This window comes from Xiphophorus maculatus, chromosome 11 (assembly GCF_002775205.1).
Source record: "Xiphophorus maculatus strain JP 163 A chromosome 11, X_maculatus-5.0-male, whole genome shotgun sequence".
In the NCBI taxonomy this organism is placed as follows: Eukaryota; Metazoa; Chordata; class Actinopteri; order Cyprinodontiformes; family Poeciliidae; genus Xiphophorus; species Xiphophorus maculatus.
The window spans coordinates 27613159-27631226 of record NC_036453.1 but is presented as its reverse complement, the minus strand read 5'-3'; the positions used below and the strand labels follow the sequence as shown (position 1 = coordinate 27631226).

The following is an 18068-nucleotide window of genomic DNA, read 5'->3' as shown; positions in this document are numbered from 1 at the left end:
AAAGTCTAGTTTTAAAGTCTTTGGCAAGATCTGAAAGTTGCTCTTCACACATATTCCTTATCTTACCTCATTGAGTATGAGCTGTTTTTCAAAGAACATTTTCAGTGTCTAGATGTGCAAAGGTGGATACTCCCCAAGAGACTGCAGACTTGGTTCTTCAAAGTAATGACAGCAGTGAGAAGAGGGGGAAGATAGGATGGGGAGAGGAGGAATACAAATGTACCCCACTCTTCAGATTTTTATTTACATATGAGACAAAAATTGAGAATCCTCCATAATGTAGTTCTACATTGGGGTAATGCATTACTTTGTGATTGTCCATCACAAAATCTCAATAAAATGTAGTAAAGTTTGTGGTCGTAATGTGACAAAATGTGAAAATGGGTGATTCAGAAGTCAGATTTGACAGAATCATTAACCCAATGCCACTTCTGGATATTTAATGTACTTCCTCTAAACCAGTGGTCTCAAACTGCAGTCCTCAAGGGCCAGTGTTATTCAACTTTTAGATTAGTATTTCATCCTTTTGACTGGCTTTCTGCTCATCCATGCCTGTCTTCTTACCTACAGGTATTAGTGTGGCACACACGGACAGAGAAGCCTGTGCTAGTAAATGAGGGCAAGAAAGGATTTACAGACTCTAATGTAGAGATATGACATTCTTCAACCGACACAGGTAATAGCTGAGCTTTAGAAAGATAAATTCATGCAAATCTGCACTGTGATTATTTTTGCAAAACGGCCTGAGGGTAAAGAGTTCAGTTCATACAAGACACACTTCTTTTTTCCTTCATGGATGTAACCATTAACATCTTTGCACTATTAAGATTTGAGAGAAGAAAATACTATTAATGGCTGCATTCTTGAGAACATAGAGATGATTCATCAATAACAAGCACTTTAACTTATATACGTTCATAGTAAAATTATTTTTGTTGGGTTGTTGTTTTAATCCAGAAGATCTGGATTCGGATGGCATGCTGTATGCTCTCATTTGGGATTCACACATTGTTAGTTTATCCCTTCTGTTTTACTTAAACTTTTGCGTATCAAGCATTTTTATGAATTATGGAGAAAAGTAGTTGAAAAAAGTGCTTATTCTTTGCATATTTAATTAGATTTTATTTTCATTACAATTTGTATTGGACTTTATTTCTGTTTACTGGGGCTCTGATCCCAGTTTGGGCCAGTTTAATCCAATGAAACAGATTATCACGCTTGAGCAAACGAAATACCTCCCAGCGACCTCCTGGTGTCAGATATTTATTGGAATCACATACACAAGAGACTAGAATATAAAATATGTATTTACCAGTCATTTGTCGAAGGGGACGCTAAATATTTCCATGGCTGGTTCAAATTTAGTGCCATGGCAGCTGAGTATGAGTCTGTCAGTGATGACTGTAGCATATTTATTGAGGATATATCACAGATGTTTTCTTATCAGGTTTTTTGAATAATATGACTGCATTATTTTTGCTTTCTTCTTAAATGGCTTAGCATAGATCTGGTCTCAGATCAGCAGCCTACTGTGTCACCATCTCTCTTTAAAGAAACAAATAATCAAAAAATGTGTTTTATTCAAACAATAACTATTGGATAATCTCGTAATGACAGCAGATGTTGGTGTTTGTTAGGGGTACTGATCGCTTCATCTTCTTATTATTTTGTACAATCACGAAGGATGTTTTCTACCAACTATGTGACAATTTGAGCAGACTGTGGGGACAATCTTTACCTGCTTTGGGGACTTTTTGTTCCTATTTTGAAGACAGTTTTGTACCCCCTGCTTTAGGGCACCAAAACCAATGATAACCAATGATTTAAAGTTTTTGTAATCTTATGAAGGAGTAGGGAAATATGGTTGTATAATTCCAATAAATTAAATCTGGAAGGGGCTTCCCAGATCTGCTTAGTTTGATCAGAGGTATTAATCTGTTATGTTTCATTATGATGAACTGGTCCAAATAAGGAAATGAACCAGAAACAATGGAAAGTGTACCATAAGATATTATTTAAAAAATACAGTTAAATAAAAAAAGGTTAAATTTAAACATTTTGGTTACTTATCTACTTATCTGCATACTTAACAAGAGACATACACTGACCAGCAGTGGTGGAGTAGAAGGTTGCAGTATGGTTGTTTACAGGTATAAAACTGAAGACAGAGGAGGGCAAAATGTAATGTGACTAAAGAGGAAGGGTAACAATTGGCAAAGAAGCAAATAGACCTTGAGATGTCATTTAAAGACTGACATCATAATGTTGGATTAATTAAATCAACCGTTAAACAGAAAAATCAAGATAATAATGAAATGTTAAATAATGTTTACTGATACAGAGACAGAACATTTGCATAGATGACATAAGTAGACCCCCAACATTCTCCCACTGTGTCTTTACCTTTTGTCTTTGTTTCTTTCCCTCAGTCTTACTTAGGTGTATACCTGTTGTTTCAGGAAAGGAAGCTTCACTGGGATCTGTCTGGGCTCAAACCACCCTAAGAGCTCTGGTGGCCAAAAACATTACAATGGCACCATAGCTGCACTTAACCTCTGCTGCATAAATGGAGGCACTGAGCCATGTGCATGTACTGAACTCAACATATCAAAGCTCAACTGCACAGGAACTTTGTGGTGTGTTCTGCTGGGCGGAACTGAGTTGACAGAGGAAGGAGTTGCCAAATGGAACCGGCACAGTAGGAGCTGAAACAAAGGAGGTTACCCGACTTAAACTCCAGAAAGAGATGAACCCGTGTGCAATAAAGAACCCTCTCAGCACAGATGCCACCAGCCAAGCATCCAATCACCACTTAATAGGGCTCTTTTGTTCTGAGGTCAGTGGGCTGTCGGGCACAGGGCTGCACATAAAACAAGTCCTTGTTTGAAGTAACACAGCACTGACTGGCAGACAGCGCTGATGGGATCCAAGCTCTCCCTATCCCCCCTGTATTAGTAGTGTACAACACTAGCCTATTTAGATAGCACCCTGAACCCCTCACTAATTAGGAGTTGTATTTCTGCTCAGCACACATTCACTTAACCAGCTGACACACACACATGCACTGATTTATTATTGTCAAACACAAACAACCTTTCACATTCATGTATTATCAGCACTTCCTGATGTGCTGCAAGGACTGCAGAGCTGTTCTCCTATTAAAGAGATGATTCTGTTTCGTTAATCTCTGGACTTTGCAGGTTTGCTATTTGCTAATTTAAACGACAATTTCTTTGTAAATTTTGTTTCCTGATTATTTATTATGAACATGTGGGAAAACTGTGGAATATAGAACCCTGACTCCAAGTACTAGAACTGAAAACTCTTATTAAATATTTTAATTCTTCCCAGCATGGCTTGCAAGTTGTGATTTCATACACAAGAACCTCTTTAACTCAACACTGTCAGGTTCAGGCTTTGAAGAGTTTGCGCAGTTCACAGTGTGCCATGTAGGCGGCACCATTACAGTTCTCATGGACATAACTGTATGATGTTTTAGTGATGTCTGGGTTCCGTGAGAAAGTCATGAACTTCTGTCCCGTAAAGCTTGTTTTTTTGTTTTACAGATGTGTTTGTATTTATTTAATTCTCTCGTCATTTCACTCATGCAGCAAAAACCCAATGGTTAAATTACTGTCAATCTAAAACTGGGTTTTTATTGGGGACTTTTCCAAGGTGGCTGATAAAGAAAAGGTTTTCTTTAAACAAATTTTAAGCACAGCTGGAAGTTGAATGCAGGTTGTTGGGTTCAATAAAGCACACAAATCTGACAATAAAACTAGGTTCCATATCTAGATTTGGATATTGTAAATATGCTGGGATGCTGTTTAGTAAAATGTCCCCCACCAGACCTGAGAGCAAAAATGAAAAGTGACTCATCAGCTAGCCTCTGACAATGGGAGTAATGTCATAGCAGGTAAAGCAAAGAATCTGCAGGCATTGCTGATGGTCACCTTTACGTTGTTTGTCAAGGTCTCTTTGTTGGTGAACTCGTCCACAGTTTTCAACCAGGAAGCTCAAAGTCCGCACTTCCTGTGAGAATGAAACACTTCAATGTTTACACCCAATCAGACACACCTTCAGGTCCCATCCCAGCCAATAATGAAGGGAGCTTCATTATTCATACCTTACGATCAGGAACAGCAAGCTTGGGGTTTCGTTGCTTGAAAAGCACAGTATTTCAATATTGCAACACTGATTTTGTAAAGCGAAATTTCAAACATCATTACCTACCATTTTATTAAAGGGGCAGCATTACATATTTTCTAGGCACATTGTTCTATAATATAATTCTATGTGGCTGAATTCCACATAATAATGCCCCTAACTGACACCAGCTAATTGAAAATAAGCTGCTAAGCCACCGTCATTCTATTAAGTTTTTGCTTTTTCAAATCAATGTTCTTCACAAAGCAGTATGAACAGATTCTAATAAACAGAAATGCTAGGTCAGATCTGTGTTTTTTAAATCAAACCATGCCTGAATTGATCCTTATTTGACCCTGGACTGGGTTAGTGGTAATGGTTAGACTTACCAGGACACAACCCCAAATAAAACTCACACCCTCAGCGAAGCTGAAGTCATCCCATAATGACAGATGCTGGAATATAATGGCAGGTATGTAGGGCTCCTTGTAATGCAAAGTCGGCATGTCTGGAAGTCCGTCTCCTCTTGCTGCACAAAAGTGAATAAACTAATCAGGCAACAACATCTTTCAGTTACAGCACTTTGTAAAAGTTATCATAGCCCTCTGACATTTTGTCACATTAGAATCACAAAACCCAACATATTTAATTGAGATTTAATGTGACAGACCAACACAAAGCTGAACATAACAATGAAGTGGAAGGAAAAAGATTAAGGCTTTTAGAAATATTTTACAAATAAAAAAGTTTTAAAATGTGTTGCTCTGATAACCTTGAATAAAATCTATTGGATCCAGTTGCCTTCCAAGATTGCCAAATTAGTTAACGGAGTCCATCTCTGTGTAATTAAATCTCATTACAAATGTGAAGGCCTTCTTATGTGAAAGCTTGTGACATTTGTTAGTGAACAGTAAATATGAAAACAGCATAATGAAGACCAAAAAACAGAAGACAGATCATGGCTTCTTTGGTCTTCATTATGCTGTTCATTATCATGATCTGACCAAAGATCATGACCAAATACAAATATCTGAAACGCATGTAATTGTTCTCTATCGCCATCTGCTGGCTAATACAACAGAAACTCTCCATAATCCATATTTTTGACAGCAGAACTTCGTCATTTCAGCCACATCTGTGCATATTTGCATGAACATTTGTTTATGCCACTGCTCTGTAGGAGGACCAGGAACTGCTCCGTTCATGAAGCCAAAACTAGATCCTCTGTGGATCATGTTCAGATTGACAGACATGCCTTTTCTCATGATTTTCCTCAATGTGGACACCATGTCTGGAACAAAATTATATTTTCACAAACTCTTTAGAACTTACTGTAGTGACATAAGATCTGACAGGGGTATGAATTGTTTTAGACTTAAATGTAGATTTAATTCAAAAGGTTACTCGAATAACATCACATACATCACGACCTAGAGGGAAATAATAAATAGATCAACTTAAAACAAAAGTGACGAGAAAGGTAAATACACAACCTTGATTATATTCTTTGCAAGCTACTGTGTGATTGGAATATTAAGTTTTTTAAAGTACATAATAAACATTTTTAATCTGAAAATGTTTTATTTTGAGCCTAAGAAGGCATAATAGGGTCCAAATGAAGAAAATCACCTCTGCCACAATTATTGACATCCCCGTTGTCCACACTTTGTACAATCCCCTTTTGCCATCAGGACAACACCTACTCTTTATTTCATAAGCCATTTGTTGGGAATTTTTTTTAATTCTCAGTTGTTGTTTTTTTACTTTAGCACTTCCTCTAAGTGCAGCAGATACAGAAAGAGGGATCTTGTTTGAAATGAGGCAGTACCTTTTGACATGATCCACTATTGTTAATGTGGCACCTAAAGACTATTTGACCATTAAAAGACACATCCCTCCAGCTCCTTCCCCACCCCAACATTTTATTTATTTTACTACTTGTCTTTTGGTTGTTAATGTTGTGTGGCACTCACATTTACTTGTAAGTTTATTTCTGGTGCAATACTAATTTACTCCACAAGATGGCAGTAGTTGCGTATAACAGAGACACTGACTTAAAAAACTACGCAGGAGAAGTTCAGTGGAACCTTAAGCTGAATAGGAAGCGTCGCAGCAAAGCCTTTACCGAAGAAGCTCATTTCTGTTTAAAACAGGTAGGTTAAGTACACAAGTAATAGATATGTACCATTATTAGAAGTGTTTGTAAATTGAGAACAGTATTTTATTGGCGCCGATTCTATGTTGTTGACTATCAACGGCCGCTAGCCTAAATCCAAACTACCGTTATTTGTATTCCCCATTAGCCATCGCCGTGACAATGGCGACTCTTTGTGGGGTTCAGGGTTAGTTGAAATGATATCGACCGTTAACGGCCGTTTTCTACGGAAGCATATTGCTGCCACGGAGGAAAATTTTCTAATAATATCACATTATTACGGTACAAATTTGATATTTATTGTATAACCGGGACACCTGAGTTGTACAAACGTGATAATATACTGTACAAATATGATACGTTCAGAGTTGCGTAGTAGTTAGTTACATTTACTCAATTACATTTACAGTACCTTTCCAGAAAAAAAAAATTAGGAGTATTTTTGCTCTACTGTACTTTTTACTTAGTATCATATACTCTTACTTGAGTAAAATTTCTGGATTTCCTACCCACTGAATGAAAAAACAAGCATGTTTTAATCTAAATATTCACCAGACAAAGACACACCTACACTTTTTGTTAAAGTTTCATACGTTTTAAATCAAAGGAGACAGATTTGGATATTCTCTTTTGTCTGATTTAATTTTGTGTTACTTAAATGAATTATTGTAATTTCAGTCCTTAAAATACCAAAATTTCCATTTAACTTTATATTTTGATCCATTCGATGATGTATTTTTAAAATATTAAGTGAGTGATAATTTGATCAGTTACTCAATACTTGAGTAGACTTTTTACCAAATACTTTGTTACTGTTGCTTAAGTAAGTTCTTGTAGGGCTACTTTTTACTCTTAACTTGAGTAAAATATGTTGAAGTAGTGCTACTCTCATTTGAATACAATTTTCGGGTACTATTCCTACCTCTGCTTATGGTGTATAAATGTGATAAGTATATTGTGTAAACATGACAATTATATTGTGTAGGCATGAGTACTTCACATCTCCGTGCAGGGTGATACAAAACAGCTTCACTCTGACACCTGATTTCAAAAAGAGCCAGTGTGAGAAACTGCATTCACAAGTGTTGTGTAAATGAGCTGCTGGATACCAACAAAAATGTTATGGTTTAACCGAAGAGTGGCTATGTGTAAACTGGGCCTTAGCCAAAGCTTAGGCCCCGTTTACATGAAGGCTCACTCAAAGGTTGGGAATCTGAGTATGGTAGCTTCATGTTCCAGTTTATTTTATCAGAGGTCCCAGAATACAAATAAAATACTCGTTATTAAACACTGCATTTTTTTGGTTTGTTTGTTTTAAAGGCACATAAACTCTAATGAAACTGTTCTTTCCTTTTACCTATGTGACTTTAATCAGATATTTATTCAAGCGTATAAAACTTTAACATTATGTTTCCATATGTTGAAAATAAAGCTATAAAAATGTATTGTTGTTTTACTATTACATTTGAATGTCATATTAAAAAGACAGTATAATGTAAAATCGACTTTTAGAGATTTATATTCTTTTATAATTATTATTCCCTCATCAAAAACATACCTGGACTGTTGCTTTGATTCTTCCATGACTTCCATGGTAGATTAAAGGATGTTTGAGAAAGCAAACATTCTGGGTGCTGAAGCAGTTGATCACACTGAGAGCTGCCTTTGCCACGCAGCTCCTTCTCCGGGACACTGTTCCCAAGCCAAGCTTCTGCCTTATAGAGCAACCCTCCCCCGCAACTTTCCCACTCAGCTCCTCAAGACTAGCGGCGGCAGCAATTAGCAAACACCTGGTGAAACTGCTGTCTGCTGAGCTCATCATGCAAACTACTTCTCTGTGAAACGCTGGCAAAAATGTTGTTAAGGGCTCAATGGAGGAGGGTTGTTGTGATGGAAGGTCGAACATCGGAAAGAGCAGGATCTTCTTAGAAAGACAGAGGCCCTATTGAAATTGCAAAGTCAAATTTCTCTTAAGTCATGTATGACATGTACAGCTTTTTTTATAAGAATTGAAGACAACAAAGTTACTTGATTATGCTTTCAAACTGCAGCATGTGCCTGGGAAATACATAATTCGGCCCATTTAAAGTTGTAATCCAAACATCAAAAATACAGAGAAGATAGTACTTGGGAATTATGTACAGTAAAGCAACATGTAACTAATGCACAAAGGGTAGTCCAGCCTTGTTACTAAGGTGAGCTCCTTGCCTTATGAGCCACTCCCACGAGGCGAGGCGTGTTTCAGGCAAGCTCTTTAGTTCATCTGCACACAGACGCTGCTGTCAACTCAGTACTACTGCTTCCTGTTTTAGAGGAGAGGATCCAACAGCTCACCCATGGGTGTCCTGAGGACAAGAAATAAACAGAAACGGATACATGCATTCATTTGCTTGTGCATAGTTTGCTTCATCCTCTATAAGTATCTGGGGTAAGTGTTGTCTAATTTTAATTTGTCATTTGATACTGATATTAAGCTATTTTTGTCTCTCCAGGACTTAGATTTGTGTCATTTTCCCAAAAAATGTAGCTTAATACTGATACTGATATGTTTAATGTTGTTACACAAAGGATAAATAGTAAAGAAATTATTTAACAAACCTGTTATGAACTAAATAAATTTGTCCATATGATTGTGTCAAAGTCTGTTTTGACTTCACAAAAATGTGTTTCTGCTCCTTTGTTTTATACTTTTTGCCAACTCAAGACATCTGCAAATTCCTACAGAGCACATCATGTGGTCAGTTCAAGAACAATAACCCGTATGTCCCGTAACCTGATTGTGACTGGAACTATGCACAGATTCTTTCAGAGCCCGTCACAAACGGGCTTGAAGAAGACCAGGAAGATGGGCCTGAACACCAACTCATCCCAGTTCACCCTGGATGGGAAGCCCTTCTGCATCCTTGGGGGATCTGTTCACTATTTCCGTGTGCCCAGGCCGTACTGGAGAGACCGGCTGATGAAGATGATGGCCTGTGGCATCAACACCCTAACTACGTAGGGAGATAACTTGCACTGTTTGTTTTATGTCACAAACCCATCACCATCACCTGAATGGTAATTAAAGCATCCTCACAGATATGTTCCATGGAGTCTGCACCAGCCGGAGAAGGACGTGTTCAACTTCCACACACAATTGGATTTAGAGTAAGGAGAACGTTGGTTTGCTTGTCTTAACTATAGAACCTGTAGGATTAATTAGAGAGTATGGATGTTGCTGGCTAAGCAATCTTGCAGAGGTCCAGAACAAGAGTCCTGCGTCACTTTCCTAGCTTTCCTACCAATATCACCTGTTTTGAAACCTGGTTAGAAATATTCCTCTTCTGCTCCCATCATGCAACCTCTAGAACTCAAGCAAGAAAGGAATAGGGAGAGGGAGTCCCACCTGACAACTGCCTAATCTCCATAACAGCAGCAACTTATTAAAGCAATTATCCACACAAGGGGATATAACACTACTGTTTGTTGTTGTCAGGCACTTTTCACAGCCCTTTGTATAATATTTCTAAATCTTTTTAGAGTGTTCTTTCTCTTCTTCGCAGAGCATTCATATCTCTGGCAGCTGAGCTGGGGTTGTGGGTTATTTTATGCCCTGGTCCCTATATTTCTGCTGACATGGACCTGGGAGGACTGCCAAGGTAACACTCACGTTGTTTACAAATGACCTAAGACCATGAAGAAAGACATCCGCAGTTTTTTGAAAGTTTGCTTTAGTACACCAGACTTACTGAGTTGGTTTTTTTTTTTAAAGCTGTGATAAAATCTGAAGTTGTGTTCACACAGTTTCCCATCTTGTTATGCATGTTTGTGTTTCAAGGAAACGTGCCGTAAGTGGGTCTAAATTTGACGAAACGAGGAGGAGTTTGTCCATCCATTCATCCATTTCCTAACACCTTTGTCCCTAGTAGGGTCAGGATGGGTGCTGGTGCCTATCTCTGGCTAACGTTCCGGGCGAGAGGCGGGGTACACCCTGGACAGGTCGCCAGTCTGTCGCAGGGAGCAGTTTGTTATTTGATAAATCCTTAAAAAGTGTGTGTTGCTTTTGATTTACATCTGTTTTGTATAGTGTTTGCGTATTGGGATGAATGGTTTAGAATGAGTCAGGATAGGATATGTTAGTTTTGGTATGATGTCACCAACTCGTTTACATTTTTTGGGGATGAAAGATCAATGTTCATAGAGTGCACACAATTCTTAGCTAAAAGTAATCAGAAAATAGGTTAGGCTGTTGTTAATTGGAGCCACTCTACACATGACAAGGTATGTAGTACACACGGGAAGTCTCAGAGTTCAGACAATTGTGTCGCAGAGTTCATTGATATGTCTTTAAGAAGTGTAAGAAGATTAGGAAGGCGATGCTGCAATATTATGTATGTATAACTGTCTTCATAAAATACTGAAAGACAAGGCAGATAAATAGCAGTTGGAATTTTTTTATGCAGCTGGCTCCTCAGAGATGGCAGTATGAGACTAAGGACCACTCACCCTGGCTTCATTCAGGCTGTCAACACCTATTTTGACAAACTTATACCAAAAGTGGTTCCATTTCAGGTCAGTTTTAAATTGGAAATGAGTGTATTGTGCTCTAATTTGTTGCCATAGCCTTAAATACTTGTTTGTGTATTCTAGTTCACCAAAGGGGGTCCTGTTATTGCAATGCAGGTTGAAAATGAATATGGATCCTTTGCAAAGGATCAAAGGTACATGTTATTCATTAAAGAGGTAAGGTTATTATCTTTTATTAAGACTATTTCCCCAAAATACAGGCGTGTGTTTTGCCATCAACAGACCATTCGGATGTGTTTTATCTCTTCTCATGTTGAAAGGCTTTACAGTCCAGAGGAATCAGTGAGGTCTTGCTCACATCAGATAACAGCAACTCATTTAAGTCGGGGGGTGTTGATGGAGGTACATCTCAGTGTGCACACGTATACGGACAGAAACACATTCAAAGTTTAACGTGTTGTCTGTTGTCTCAAAGCTCTCCGGGCAGTAAAGCTACAGAAACTGAATCAGAGAATCATCCAGGAGATGAACTCTGTCAAGGTCTTTAATATTTCTTTTCACATCAGTTCTCTTTTTTTTTATTGGACATAATCGGTGTTAGCTGACACTTCAGATCTTTCTTGTACTGTTTTTCAGCCCAACAAACCTTCCTTGGTGATGGAATACTGGACTGGCTGGTATGATACATGGGGGGACCTTCACCATGTGCTGCCTCCCGAAGGTAATTCATGCCCACTATGCTAGCACCGACCTTTTCATTAAATTGTATCCTTTCTGCTGATGTTATGCTGTTTAGTGGTTTTGTTTTGTAAGTGCATTGTCCAGTGTTAGATTTGACGTGTCTTAAATCTTTGTTATTCTCTAGAATCTCATTCTTAAAACACAAAGTCTTCTACACTACACTACACTACACTACTGCAGTGTAGTGTAGTGTCAAACTACACTACAAGTTTGTGTAGTGTTACACTGCACTACACATGAATAATTTTGGACTGAACTGGATTTGTCACCGTGAGAAAGCAGATGTTAAAACAAGGGGTCATACTACTTTAGCACCTGATATTAGGTCATTATTTAAAACCCTCCTTAAAGAGTTTTAAATATGTAAAAATGCTTCGTACCGCAAAATTAGACTAATAAAAGGTTGGTCTTATGCTACTATAGTTAGTTCTGATGAGTTTGTGAAAATATAATTTTGTTCCAGACATGGTGTCCACAGTGAGGAATATTCTGAGAAGAGGCATGTCTGTCAATCTGTACATGTTCCACGGAGGATCCAGTTTTGGCTTCATGAATGGAGCAGATTCTGATCCTTCCTACAAAGCTTTGGTCTCCAGCTATGGTGAGTGAGCTCTGGCATAAACAAAACAGCCGCGGTGTTCATGCAAATGTGCACAGATGTGGTTGGAATGATGAAGCTCTGCTGTCTAAAATCTGGAGGATAGAGTGTTTCTGTTGTAATAGCCAGCAGATGGCAATAGAAAACACTTAGTGTATTTTCTGATGCGTTTCAGATTATGACGCTCCGTTATCTGAAGCAGGGGGATACACTGCAAAGTATTACCTTCTAAGGGATTTATTTTCTCAATTCAACCGTAAGTTAACTTTTAGCATGAAGTACAGGTATTGTGGCATGCAAAATTATTCACACTCCTTGAATTTGTTTATATTTCTTCAGAGAATAACCACAACCTAAGTATATTTTATTGGTATTTTATGTAATATAATCATTGTGAAATGAAAGGAAAATAATAAGCGTGTGAAAATTATAAATATAAACCGTCTTTTGCTATTCTAGTGGCAAGCCTTGTAGGCTATGTCTCTAACAGCGCACAGCATCTAGAGTTGGGCTGAAGCAATTATTCAGACTAATCATGATTAATAGATTACTGAAATAATTATCAACTAATTTAGTAATTGATTAATCGTTAACTGGGGTATACAGACTAAGAAAATGCCATTTGACGAAGAAACAACCTTTTCAGAACATTTGCATTTATAAAGATATTTAATTACACACAGTAGACTCTGATTACTAATTTGGTAACCTTACAGGCAACTGGTTTCACTGGATTTTATTCAGAGTTATCAGAGCAACAGTGGCATCACATTTTAAAACCTTACATTTTTAAAAATATTTCTGAAAAGCCTTCATCTTTTTCCTTCCACTTCATTGTTATGTACAGCCTTGTGTTGGTCTGTCGCATAAAATCCCAATGAAATACGTTGGGGTTTGTGTTTCGAATGTGACAAAATGTTGAAGGGCTAGGATAACTTTTGCAAGGTGCTGTTACTGAAAGACATGGTTGTCTGATTGGTTTTTCATGTTTGTGCAGCAAAAGGACACCGCATCCCAGACATACCGAAGTTGCGTTACAGTGATTCCTACGAAACTGCAGTTATGTACCAGCATCTGTCATTATGGGATGCTTTAAGCTTCACTGAGGGTGTGAGTTACATACAGTGCTAAGTCTAACGGAGTAGAAGTTAGCTTCCCAGTCGGATTATTGTTTTATAATTCCTCTGCAGCCTTTTATGTCCTCCAAGCCAGTAAACATGGAGAACCTACCTGCAAACAATGGCAACGGCCAGTCGTATGGCTACACTCTGTATGAGACCACCATCACTAGCGGAGGGATGCTACAGTCAGGTGACAATGTTCGGGATCGTGCCCTGGTGAGTTATCATTCCTGCCCACAGAGCTGTGAGCTCAGACTTTGTTGAGGTTGGGTTACTTTTTACTTCTTAGTAGAATTATGGTTCATGCACTAAAAACCTCTTGGGTGAGAAATGGTAGCACAAGATTAAACAAGATTTGTTTAATCTTGTGACTGTACAGCACTTTGGTCAGTGGTACTGTTTTAAAGTGCTATATAAATAAACTTGACTTGACTTGACTTGACTTGACTTGACTTGACTTGACTTGACTTGACAACGTTCCCCGCATGCTGGTGAGTGCATCTGCATGCATGGTGAGCCGAAGACGTTTGGGCAAGAACTGCAAAGAAAAAAAAACCCTTTCAAGAACAAAGCACAAGGACGGAGAGCAGAAGATTGGTGCAAAGTTAATATGAGTCACCACGAGGACTGCGGGATGCTAACCGTGAGACTTTCTAATGAGATTTATGTGTTCTTATCTAAGGGAGTGAGTTTCCTCACAGCTCTGCCAAAGAACACTGCCATGAATGAAACATCCTCCACGAGCAAGTTTTTTTCTCCAGAGTCACCAACTGATTTGTGTTTTCTAACACAATGAAGCATTCTGTATCAGCATTTTAGACCCAGTAGCATGGAGACAGAGCAGATCTTTACTGAAGTAGGCAGGTTGTTGTCTAAACACATAAACGAAGAAGTGACACTTGGCACATATTGATGCCCGGAATTTAGCTTGACAAAATCAGCTAGTTTGCCATGCCACTGGTTGTTGTTTGCTGTATACATATTTTTGGTTTTATTTATTTGTTTTGCAATATGTTGAGTGTTACTTCAGTTAGTGCTCTGGGTTAGCTAGGCCATACTACTTCCCACTGGGCAGTTTACAGTTCCTGCCATTTGCTACACAATTCTCATCTCCCTTCAATGTTCTGTCAGGGATTTCTCCCATTGAGCTCAGTTTCTTCTACTGAATTTCAACGAGGCAGAATTGCGAATGATGACATCAATTTTGTGTGCTGTTTTCAAATTGTAGTTCTATATGGTTGTAGTTTATCAATGACGGCAGAGGAAGTGAACGAAGCCATTCAGTCTGTGTTGGGCACTCTTCCAAATATTGAGCCATTAAAGTCTGAGCAAGAGGAATGGATGAGACATTTTATTGCTGGAAAGATAAAATCCAGTGGCCCTACTCCCCGCTGGATTGTTTAAAGTTCCTGTTGTGGCTTCCTTTGCGTTACATACCTCAAGGCCAAACGTTAGCAGTTGGGTAAAATCAGATCCAATTATTTCAAACGTCAAGAGAGTCCACGCCTCCAGCAAGCAATCTTTTCACAATAGCTGAGGGTTCAGAGCCTCTAGATCAGTGGTTCTTAACCTTTTTTGAGGTGCCGAACCCATCAGTTTCATGTGCGCCTTCACCGAACCCTTCTTTAGTGATAAATAAAATACTTTTTTTTTCCAAATTCAAGACATATGTATATGTTTTTTGCCGGTGCACAAAATGAGCCGTGCATGAACGTAACCTTGCTCAAAGAACAAAACCATGAACTCACAGCAAGTTACAGTATTACTTTATTCTGGCCCCCAAAAATATTTCGGCCCAATAAAAGAATTTCAGCCCCCAAAAATATTTTTTTACTATTTTACTAATTAAAAATAAATTTTGATTTTTTTCAAAGAATTAAATTTTTTTTAATAACTTCATTTTTTTAATTTTAAATTTAATTTGTTTTTTGTCGTTTTGAATCCACAAAATACTTTTTGGGGGCCAGAATAAAGTATTGCACAAATTACATACCTGCAAATCAGTGTGACTTCTGCTGTTTGTCTTTGGGAGACCACCGTGGCTTCACCTTGGCAAGTGCGTCTTCAGAGCAAAGTCTGTTCATTTTCTTTTTTTTTGCTCGACATATTTAGTATGGATTAAAATATTAAGAAAGAAACCACGCTACGTACAACTACGACAGCCGCTGATACTGCGCGCACTTAATTCCCCGCAGCACTGATTGGCCGAGCAATGTAACATGATCCTCTGCAGCAAGTGATGGCCAAGCGTGGCGTGTCATCACGACTTTACACAAGTGTGTCTTTATCTCCGCGGCAGAGGCTCCGCCGAACCCCTGAGACCGACTCATCGAACCCCTGGGGTTCGACCGAACCCAGGTTAAGAACCACTGCTCTAGATGAAGCAAAGCGTAGGAACAAGTGACTGTTTTTACCAGGCTCGCTCTGGGTAGTTCCTTCATGGTTTTGATTTGAGCAAACTTTTGAAGTTTTATACATTGCATGAATGCCACATAAAATGCGGCACAGTAATGGTGGAGAACCACTTTTCTTGTAGGGAACCAGAACATGGGTGTTTCATAAGTAAATTGAAAAATCCTATTTTGTCCTACAGGTGTTTGTAGACAGAAAATATATTGGTCTTTTGAAGCGCCAGATCCTTGAGCTGGCTGTTCCTGATGGTAAGGTATGAACAATGAAGGTCCCTTTATTATTGGCTAGGATGGAACCCAAAGGTGTGTCTGATTGGGTGTAAACATTGAAGTGTTTAATCCTCACAGGGAGTGCGGACTTTGAGCTTCCTGGTTGAAAACTGTGGACGAGTTCACCAAGGAAAAGACCTTGACAAACAACGTAAAGGTGACCATCAGCAATGCCTGCAGATTCTTTGCTTTACCTGCTATGAAATTACTGTCAGAACATTGTCAGAGGATACTTGATGAGTCACTTTTAATTTTTGCTCTCTGAGGTCTGGTGGGGGACATTTTATTCAACGGCACCCCCTTGCGGGGTTTTACAACATACAGCCTGGATATGAAACTCAACTTTATTGAAAGGTTTGTGTGCTTTATTGAATCCAACAACCTGCATTCAACTTCCATCTGTGTTTAAAAATGTGTTTGAAGGAATCTTTTTCAGTCTTATTGAGGCACCTTGGAAAAATCTCCCAGAAAGTCCCAGCTTTCCTGGATTTTTCATGGGAAGGGTGTTTGTGTACAGCTATCCGAGTGACACGTTTGTGAAGCTGCCAGTAAGTGAAATAAGACGTCCAGTTTTTTTAACACTGAAAAACTAAATGAAAAACTAAAAGCAGAAAAGCAGAGGTTACTTTAGTGTTTTGTTTGTGTGAATGATGCTGCAAAGCCAACTTATGCTCACTGATTTGTCTGTGTTGTTCTGTGTGCTAATGCAAATGTTTTAGGGCTGGGGAAAAGGTGTTGTGTTCATAAACAGTCTGAATCTCGGTCGCTATTGGTCACTGGGCCCACAGCAGACCCTCTACCTCCCTGGGCCCTTTCTCCACAGTGGAATAAACCAGGTAAAGCTGTTCACAGACAGTCTTTCATTCAATCAATCAGTCAATCAAGTTGTAAAAGTGACATCATTTATTTTAAAACATGCTCTAAAATAGTTGATGTTATTATAGTAAGGTGTGATATAGTTACAGCATCTATTCCTTCTTTTGTAAGTGTAACAGTGTTAAGTAATGTTTAGGACTGCAACTTATGACTATTTCAGTTATTGATTAATCTATAACTACTATATATACCCTTAAGTAATATTCAATATCCCTAAACAGCCCAATAGTTCACTATACAGTGGATATTCAATTCAAACAGATCTTATTGATCCCAAAGGAAAATTAAATGTTGTAACTCACTGTTCAAGATTCTTCATAGAGTTGTTGCAGAGGCTGATGGCTGTGGGCAGGAAATATCTCCTGTAGCAGTCTGCATTACAACAAATTTGAAGAAGCCTCTGACTCAAGACACTCTGTTTTTATATTTATGTTATATATGACAGTCACAGGAAGAGGATGCTCGGGATTGTCCCTAATTTTCTTGATTTTATGTACAGTTGTTCTTTACATTGTCATTTAGATAAGATAAGATAAGATTTATTTGTCATTGTCATCAACAGATTACAACGAGATTGAGATTTGCTCGACTCGAGTTAAGATGCAGGTTATGTGTATATACGTAATATACCAAGATAAAGAAATGAGTAGTACAAAATGAGAAATAAACTTAGACATCAGACATTTCCAGTGGTTCTCCAGCAGTGCCCTACTCCATGTAATCATTATTCTATCAGTCCTTGGTGAATCTGTTTGTCTTGGACATAAAATCATCAAACATAAATCAGAGCAAATGTTAATGTGTGTAATTCTTCCCTTTTAATTCATTAGATCATTATATTTGAGGAGAAGGAGGGAGACTACAATGTCCAGTTTGAGGGTTCACCTGATCTGGGCATGGAAGCAGAAATCGACTGAACATCTGGGTGTGATAATTATCTACATCTTGATGTGTAACATGTACAAAATGTTTTGTACTGTGATTGTATTTAAATAAACGGTCATCAGTGTTTATGGTCTACAGTTATGTTGCACAACCATAAATTTTCAGTATTTTATAGTACACATTATACACAGTTTTCCCGTTTTTAACCTACAAATTTGAAAAGTGAACTTTTATTCAACCCTTTACTTGAATTTCCATAAATAGACCTAATTAGTAAATTTGTGTGTAATGTAATCTCAGTATAAATTCAGCTATTCTGAGATGTTCTCAAGGTTTTCTAGTGAACATTGCATAGCAAA

General features: G+C 38.2%; 2 protein-coding genes across 4 annotated transcripts in view; both read left to right on the top strand.

Annotated features, from left to right (window-relative positions):
- LOC102237884 (galactosylgalactosylxylosylprotein 3-beta-glucuronosyltransferase 1-like) overlaps window positions 1–3350 on the top strand; it is a 36870-nt gene extending 33520 nt beyond the window's left edge. For 2 of the 3 annotated variants that reach the window (XM_005806680.3, XM_005806678.3), the window contains 2 exons: window positions 571–676; window positions 2460–3350. In XM_005806680.3, coding sequence (XP_005806737.1) covers window positions 571–657 — 87 coding nt within the window. In that variant the 3' untranslated portion in view covers window positions 658–676; window positions 2460–3350. Of the gene's footprint in view, window positions 1–570; window positions 677–2429 lie in introns of all 3 variants that reach the window. The other variant, XM_005806679.3, reaches the window with a different exon arrangement.
- Window positions 3351–3449: 99 nt separating this feature from the next.
- LOC102221135 (beta-galactosidase-1-like protein 2) lies at window positions 3450–17835 on the top strand. Its single transcript, XM_014471630.2, has 20 exons — window positions 3450–6299; window positions 8614–8729; window positions 9101–9298; window positions 9380–9448; window positions 9844–9939; window positions 10744–10852; window positions 10931–11023; window positions 11128–11209; window positions 11283–11347; window positions 11444–11528; window positions 12012–12149; window positions 12322–12402; window positions 13144–13256; window positions 13337–13483; window positions 15861–15932; window positions 16027–16105; window positions 16215–16302; window positions 16385–16496; window positions 16668–16784; window positions 17655–17835. Exons 1-20 carry the CDS (start codon window positions 6168–6170, stop codon window positions 17739–17741), a joined length of 2079 nt encoding a protein of 692 aa, XP_014327116.2. The 5' UTR covers window positions 3450–6167; the 3' UTR covers window positions 17742–17835.
- The last annotated feature ends 233 nt before the right edge of the window (window positions 17836–18068 follow it).